The sequence below is a fragment of the Pygoscelis adeliae genome, unplaced genomic scaffold (genome assembly GCF_000699105.1).
Source record: "Pygoscelis adeliae isolate BGI_AS28 unplaced genomic scaffold, ASM69910v1 Scaffold113, whole genome shotgun sequence".
Lineage (NCBI taxonomy): Eukaryota > Metazoa > Chordata > Aves > Sphenisciformes > Spheniscidae > Pygoscelis > Pygoscelis adeliae.
Genome location: NW_008825108.1, coordinates 8,293,387 through 8,301,825, shown reverse-complemented (window position 1 = coordinate 8,301,825; position 8,439 = coordinate 8,293,387). Strand labels below are relative to the sequence as shown.

At 38.2% G+C, this 8,439-nt stretch overlaps 2 protein-coding genes across 2 annotated transcripts in view; both read right to left on the bottom strand.

Annotated features, from left to right (window-relative positions):
• The window catches only part of LLPH (LLP homolog, long-term synaptic facilitation (Aplysia)), a 5,893-nt gene extending 4,955 nt beyond the window's left edge, over positions 1-938 (bottom strand). Inside the window, exons 1-2 of the mRNA XM_009327678.1 lie at positions 905-938; positions 444-585 (exon numbers count right to left, since the gene is read on the bottom strand). Of these exons, the coding sequence (XP_009325953.1) occupies positions 444-585; positions 905-938 (176 nt within the window). The remainder of the gene's footprint in view (positions 1-443; positions 586-904) is intronic.
• The window catches only part of TMBIM4 (transmembrane BAX inhibitor motif containing 4), an 8,455-nt gene continuing 615 nt past the window's right edge, over positions 600-8,439 (bottom strand). The window contains exons 2-7 of the mRNA XM_009327677.1: positions 6,699-6,807; positions 5,317-5,422; positions 3,756-3,789; positions 2,634-2,751; positions 2,113-2,158; positions 600-1,481 (exon numbers count right to left, since the gene is read on the bottom strand). Of these exons, the coding sequence (XP_009325952.1) occupies positions 1,275-1,481; positions 2,113-2,158; positions 2,634-2,751; positions 3,756-3,789; positions 5,317-5,422; positions 6,699-6,807 (620 nt within the window). The 3' untranslated portion in view covers positions 600-1,274. The remainder of the gene's footprint in view (positions 1,482-2,112; positions 2,159-2,633; positions 2,752-3,755; positions 3,790-5,316; positions 5,423-6,698; positions 6,808-8,439) is intronic.

Below are 8,439 nucleotides of genomic sequence, written 5' to 3'. Positions count from 1 at the left end.
CCCGACTCGCCCCGCCGCCCTCCTACCTCGTGCTTGGAGGCGGGAAGCCGGCAGGACCGGCTAACGGCACGGAGCCGTGGGCTGCGGGTGTGAAGCAACGTCCAGCCACCACTGCGCATGGAGGGGCGGATGGAAAAATAAACACGTGTTTCATCGAAGTTTTATTTTTAGCTACTGCCACACATTTCTTAATGAAACTCTAAGACAGAAGAGAGAAATCATCACAGTTGCCCAAAACAATTCGCAGTCGTACTTCAATGGCCTCGGTCAAGTTCCAGCACGGAAAGCGGGCGTTGTCCCTGCTTGTGGTGGGACACGGGACGCTTCCCACGCACCGCGTCGCCTTTTTGCTAACCTCTCGCTGACAGGACAGGCGAGCGGTAACAATACTTCGACTTCAACACTGAATATGAAGTAAGAAAGCCTTTCGAAGTTGTTTTTACCCTGCCTGCCGCGCCAGGATTTCAACAGCTTGGAAAGGAAGCAGCCGCTGCGGCAGCGGCTCTCCCCGCTCAGCAAGCGCTCGCCTGTCCAGCGAGGGTGGACGATGCTCACTCTCAGCGCCCTGAAGTTCTCCGGTCTCAGCTGCAAGAACAGGCTAACGGTTTTCCAATTTTTATTGACAGACAGTTAACCTTAATATACACAAGTCGATAAAATGCCAGAATCCATCTCCAAATGATTTTTCAGAACACTGAAAGCTAGGCAATAAATAATACTTAAATGAAGAACATTCCCTTTAATTGTTTTAATACCCTCCCAGCCTCCATAATAATCTGACAGCCCTTAACAAGAACAGAGTATCTCTGTTACAGAGACAGCATTCCATTTTACCAAACAAAAACCAGAAAAAAATTTTGGCTCAGTAAAACATTGCACAACGATAAACCCAGGCTACCCTTACGTGGTACACGCGCTTGCAATCCCAAAGGAACCATTTTCAGCAGCTACGGAACAGCAGCGAGGGGCTTACTCCGGAGCAATCAGAAGTTGGCAAACATTTTAATCGTGAATTACGTCAAGTGCAAATTAAGTGATTAAAAAAGTGACTGAAATGATGACAGCATGTTAACTACATAAAACATATATTCTAGAGAAGAACTTTAGCTACAGAAAAAGCCTTTTTTTTCCTAAGGAGGAATCAATATTCATGGAATGAAAAAGTAATAAAGTTTCGATCTCTAGAAGACAGAACTACACAGTCTGTAGTTCTGTCCAAACGCTATTTAGGTACTTAACTTTACATACGCTATAGTCAAACCATACCGTTTTGACTATTTTTTATTAAATGCTTCCAGTAAACGCAGCAGGTGTAAGAAGAGATTGATGATATCCAAATAGAGATTGATTGCAGCCAGGATGTACTCTTCAGGGGATAATTTGTGCATCAGCAAATGAGTGTCATAAATAATAAATCCACAGAACAGAAGAGCTCCGGCAGCAGCAAACACCAACTCTATTGTCTCACTGTAGAAAAACAGCTGGAGGCAAATGAAACATGAAAAAAAAATTTGTAAATTTAATTTTCTTTTTAATATTAAAATCCCTGCATAATGATATGCCACTCTTAAAACAGGGATACACACTGTCTTTTCACTGTTATACATACACAAATATGTGTGTATACAATATTACGATGACATTTCAATGTTCTTATTTCATATAGTCCCCAGTCACACAATCTCTTCAACTGAGTAAAAGTGCCTCCACTTAAGAGAGTGCCTCCACTCCAGAGCCTCTCCAGAGGCTTCTGGAGACCAGAAGCTCTGGTCTCCAGAATATTAACAGCAGAAAAATTAGAAAAACAAAATGCAATTAAAACCCAAATCTCCTTCCCATTCTCTCAGTCAAGTAGTGGATCTCGATGGACCAATTTTGACAATCAACGCAAATACCACTTTTACATTAGCAAGAACAGCATCCAACAAAAATCTGAATTGGAAATGAATGGTTATAAGATCATCAGCATGATCTACAACAGTAATGGATCTGGCTAGGAATTTTCCTTCATTAAGCTATATTGGACTGTCCAAAACCTTTTTGTTACACTAGAAGTTAGTAAAAGATTTATGTTACAGAATGTTTTTTAACCTTGAACTCAAGGTATCTTACCCTCAAGAAACCCGAGAAGATTAAAATCCACAAACAAGCGAAGAGCCTGAAAAAAAAATTAAACTGTGAGCAACAATATATTTTCTTTTAAATTTTTAAGTAAAATCTCTTCCCTTCCTATAAAACCTCTTCATAATATATTTGGTAAGTAAATGTCCATAATTCTTAGATGCCAACTGGTATCAGCAGTAAAACTCAGTTTTATAAAGCTGATGAAAGTTGTGTCCTAAATTTACTTTTTTAAAAATATTTGAAGCAGCTGCCCTCTGTCTCAGTGAAAAATCCAGGTAAACTAGTTTTTTAGTGTAATACTATGGTTTTAAGAATCATAATCACAGAAAAGAACTTCTTATCAAGGAAGCAGAACTGCATAAAATTAATAATTTAAGATAAATAACACCCTCACCATTCCCTTGAAGCAGGTTCTATTGACCTGTATTCATTATGATATCTGCAAAGCTTACTTTAGAAAAGGAAAAACTAGCTTAAAAAAAAAAAAAATCATCAATATGACAACATACCCTGCTCCAAATTTGCTGAAGTCTCTCTTTGACTGCAAGGTATATGCAGTCAGTCCAAGAAATACAGCAGTAGTAAGAGTAAAGGCTTGCAAGACGATGGACACATCATAGAAACTCACTATAAACAGAAGAAGTAAACTGTCATTTAAAGAACACTACACTATGGATTTGCTAAGTTATCTTTTGAGGAAACAGAAGTTTAAACTTTCACAGACAGGGAAAAAAAAATCTTACCTGTGAACAAAAAAAGCAAATTATGCCTGAACTTGTCTTTGCACTTCAAAATCATGATCACAGGACTCACGGACCCTTGCACTAGCTAAGTTTGACAGTTATAGTATAGCTGTAGCTTCTTAAATGGAGATAACACATCTTCCCTACTCACAATAAAAAATAAAAAAATAAGAAAATAAGTATTTTTAAGCCTAGATACGTGAGATCTTAATGAAAAAGCTATCTGAATTTTTCAGGATACTGAAACAAGGAAAAAAAAAAAATCACTAGACAATCAGTGCCCTGTAAAGGCTCATAAAAGTTTTGGTTATGGGGTAGGAAGCGAAAGATAAGAGAAATGAATGGAACTTTTTTCTTCCCTCCTTCCTCAATCTTTCCTTTCCCTAAACGACTTTTTTTTTTTGCAGGAGACCATAAACCATAATGAAGAGGTTTCAACTTATGCTGGAAGCTATAGTGCAAGGTGTTGCCCTGACTTGTCTGCACACCGCCCCATCTCAACCCTGACAACAGAGTACAGAGCTCTCCAAACTCAAAGTAATTCCCTTGGAGAAAACAGAGGGGGAGGATAAGGTTATTTCACTTGCACGTCAGCTCTGCTGAGAGCTACCTTATAGGAAAGAGCACTGCTAGCTGTACTGAAAGAATGGATGGCACAACTCATTTCTCACTTCAGGTTTATACCATTTCAGTTCTGGATCAGAATCCAGTTCTCTCCCTTGATTCCCCGTTTCTTGCTAAATTCATATCATTGTCATTAAAATTTTCAAACAGGATTTATTATCACTTTGGTCACATCTAGGAATCTCAGATGGCAATTAGTAGAACATATTGGATTCCTTTTCCAATTTCTTTAAGGAATCAGACAATAGGATGGCTACCATTTACCTGTAATGGCAACTGTCAGTGCTTCCAGTAGGGTCTACAAAAAGTAGAAACAAAAAATTACAAGGACAAAAAAACCCGCACAAAACACTTACACGGAGACTTCACATGCAATGAGCCCCATTCTGCTACATAATCCCAGCATGCATTACATTAGCTCTCTTGTTAAATCTTTGTATATGAAAACTTGTTTAATTTTCAACAAGAAAATGGCAATCGTACTGTCTTACTGTGCTGGAAGTTGTTGTGTTACATAAAAATAATACGATATAAACTGAAAATAAATGAGAGACAGCCCCTATAGAAAAATGCCGTTTAGGTTTTCTACTCAAAGCGCACAGCATTCTTACCACACTTCTTACAACTATTCAAGGGGCTATAAAATTTCTCAGAGCTGCTATTAGAAATGAACTGTTTTCAGCTTTTTGCATACTTTTCAATATTTGAAATACTTTCATCCAACACTCTTAATATCTCATTAGAGAGCTAAGTGTCTGCATCAGTTTCCTTTTCCCACTCATCGTGGTTTTGAAACAGCTAACTTAAAATCAAACATATTATTGATGTCTGGGCTGAAGGCTAGTATGGGCCCTGAGTTTTTCTAAAAGGTAATTCCAAATTAAGTTTCATTACACTAAAAGATGAGACAAGTATCTATGGCGTGAACCACGAGGTCAGAAATAACAGAACATTTAACCCATATTTTGTTTAAACCGATTTATCACACACAGATTTGAATCCCTCTCTTCCTACACAATGTAATATTTAAACTGTCACACCACAAACTCCCATGCCGCATTTGGCCAAACTATTACATCACTCCTTGTTACAGCTGCACTTGTAGAAAGCTTTTAAACATTTTACTCTCCTGCAAGAGTTCCGAAGTCAGGAAGCATGTAACTGCGTTACAATTTAAACAGTTGCTTTACTTACACAGCAACGCTGTCTTCCCGTTGTATTGCAAATACAATTTAGGCAATTCCTAAAGCATCAAATTCCAGTGGTGCTACTGTGACTTCTTTTCAGAAGACTGATACGCTACATGATCCGAAATACCCAAGAGCCCATATCTACAAATTCGCAACATCAGGCAGGAGACTGAAATTTGAGGACAGGTGTGATTGACCTGCCTGTTGGAAACACGCTCAGAATTTAGCATCAAAAAGAAAACAATTAATGAAATAAACACAGATGGCTGGTTGCATTTGGGTCTCTGCTAAAGGTTGTCCATTAAACAAATAAGGTAACAGAAATGCCTCCTTCTTTCCTACTGAGCAGTTTTGTAGAAAAATCACTGATACCAACAGAACAATGAGAGCAGACAGGTGTATTTATACACACATGCGCAAAAAAAAAAAGCTTGCTCAACCTGATTCCAAGTTCTAACACTCTTCCTAAAAAGATGCTGGAAGAAACCTGAAGTAGGAACAATCCGTGGATAGAACCTCCAAAAAATAACTCAGAACTTCCTAAGTGTATAGCCACCACTAGTTTGCTTCAAGGAGTTCATCACGATGAAAGATATTCTAGGGACTACTGAAATTGAATTTATATAAATACTTACAAATCCAAAAAGCAGGTATAAGTTAACAGGATGCTGGTGTCTGTAGAGGGTCAGTGCCACGATTATAGCCAAAGATCCAAACCCAGATATCAAAAGCAAGGCAGGCCTGTAAAGTTTCGTACAAAAGTCATCAAAATTAAAATAAAGTATCTGGAAGACTAAAAAACAGTTTATATAAAACCAAGTTTTTAAGTGATCACCTAGATAAAGATACTGCTCCGTATATCCAAAGTAAATGTAAAGCAAGTTTTACAATAAAACTGCTCTAAAACGTACCACCACAGATAATCAGTTAAAAATAGTACAGTCACAAGACAATTTTTTCATACTGAAGATGAAGATAGCCCAGCAATCCATCACCTGGAGATGAACCCGTATGAAAAGGAAAATCCATCTGTACTAAACTAACAGTATTAAAGTACATGTAATATTTTGCCTGCTAAGAACTCCCCATTCAGGGAACTGGTTTTATAAGCACCTGAATGCAACAAACATGGGCACTAACTGCACCAAAGAAAATCGGTACTGACCAGTAAGTATCGCTGTAATTAAATCATTCAAGCAGCCCTCCAAGCAAAAAGCGGACCAAAGTCAAACACAAAATCACAACAGATCTAAGTGAGCAGGATGATTTCAAATTATCAGATTGAAGTAGAAAACTGTAGTTTTACAACCTCTGTTGTATACGCTATAGCTTATACAGAAACTTTCATACAGTGTTTGACTCCTTTTTTCTTTGGGCTTTGAAGTGAAAGTAAAAGCAAAGTCTGCGAGTGCACTTGAGGGAAACCAGAAACTGGACTGAGTGCTCTCCTCCCTTCCCCAGTTGTTCTTTTCCCCTGCCTGTTCACCACAGTTTGGTTTTTGAGACTTGTTTTTTTTTTCTCATGAAAATCTGAGAGGCAAAAAGAAGCAAGCCCACAGGAATTTTAGCAGACTAGTTTTCAGGGAACAAACAAAAGAAGATGGGGGGAGGGAGGGAGAGGAGCAAGACATGATTCAGCTTTTTGGAACAGGTACCTATAAACAGCAGCATTCCAAACAGATTCTAAAAGCAGATACTTAGACCATAAAACAAGAAATGTCAATGTTTGTTCTGCAACTGATGTATAGGTTTTCATAGCATAAATATTAAAATAAGCACTATTAATAAAGTATGATTAAAATAAACTTTAATGATAGTAATAAAAATAAATTTTGATAATAAACCAAAAAGAAAAATGTCAGAAAAGTTATTTCGTAATCAGGTTACAAAATTTCTATTACAGAATCAAAACACCGGGTATAAAAACGATTAGGAATACTGAAGTGTTCCAGAGCAACAAACTACATAAACTACACTTAACGCACGATGAACAGCCCCATTTCATTTTAGTATTTACCTTTCATGAACAAATGCCTGCACTCCAGTAGAGTACAGAAAAATTGCAGATGTGACTGTGGTCAAAAGAACTTGAATGGAAAGAATGCTGTAGACTTTCCGTAGAAAAGCTAGAATAAGGAAAATGAAAGCGAAATCACTTTTGAGTTACACTTACAAAGTTCAACAGTAAATCAGGTGCAAGTTTTCTATTTGATAAGGAACGATTAGAAACTCTTTATTCAGTGAAAAAGCACAGAGCAACGTGGTAAGAAGCCATCTTTCCTTAAAAAATTGACACAGTATTCCAGCAAAATTACATTTATTCCTGTACGTCATTATTTAAACAATAACAAAGATGACAAAAGAAATACAAAAAACATTTGCAAGGAATTTACTTCAGACTATTTTAAAAACTACATACACCTAATCTCACTAAGAAATTACTAACAGTATACCTTCTCCATCAGGATCCTAGTATCTAATGGACCTAAATGAAGAAAGATTAACTTGGAAGGTCTGTGGGAGACAGAAACAGCCATAAGAGTTTAAAAAGGAAAAACTTTTAGAGTAATAACTATTTGATTGACCTTCTGCCATGTTAGATATCGTTTACCATAAAATCCCAGATAAAAAAGTCCCAGAATTAAGCTAACAGGCTTCATAATTCTAGAATTATGAAGAGTGGAGAGTGGTTCAGGACATACAGATGTATCATACAGATATTCTCTGTTCTGAATGGAAGGAGACCAAGTCCATTAGGCAAAATGCTCTGAAAGGAAGAATAAGCTTACAATGAAAATCAATTCAATCTTTAATAGCACAGCCTAAACAAGTTTAAGAGCACATACTATGAGAAGATGAACTACCTGCTTGCAGCAGGTGAAGTTAAATATACTTGTAAGCCATGAGGGACCGGGGCCTACTTTGTTGTAATAAACTGAACGAACCTAGAAGCAGCCTGCTAGCTAGCATAGCCTTGTCCTCACATTATTAAATACATCAGCAATTTTGCTAATGGCAATACCTCTTTCATATTTCCTGTGGCGCCCTTTATTTTCCAAACAAGATAAAACTGTATTTTTATAGAAAGACGTCTCCTGTTTATCAGAAATATCTAATAAAAAATTCACAGCAGACTGCTGTTTCTATTCCAAGACGTATCCAGTAACATTACAACTATTTCAGCAAGGATTTCTGATTAGACACTTTCTACAAGAGTATTCAATGCATTTGCGACCTGCATATTAACAGCAAAGCAGTATTTCTTGGCCGCTAATATGACCTTATAGCACGCAAACGCTTCAGCAGAAGAGACAATATTTTAACACCTCACAGAAGAAATTCAAATCCCTCAGTCTCCTGGTTCGACTACTGTAATTACGGCCACCGATTTTAGCTTTTATACGTCTTGTGTGTCTTGTTTGGGCTTCAAAATGCATCACTCCGGGGAAGATCAAGTCTAAACCTATATGGGTTTAGTCCCTCTGATAAAAAGACCTGCCCCCTATACACTGAAATGATAAAATCCGGTCTTTCCCCGGCCACTGATCTTCCTCTCACCCTCGATGCCTACCCCGAGCTAGGTAACGCCCTGGCTCCCCACTCACAGCCTCCACCCAGAAGGTTAAAGTATTGCGCGGAACCTGAATCCAGCTAAACGCCACAGGCGATGGGGTTAACAGAGAGGACCTTGTTGGGAGCGCTGGGGTACGACACCCCCTTTGACCCCCCAGCAAGGGGAGGCAGCAGGGGCCGCTCCG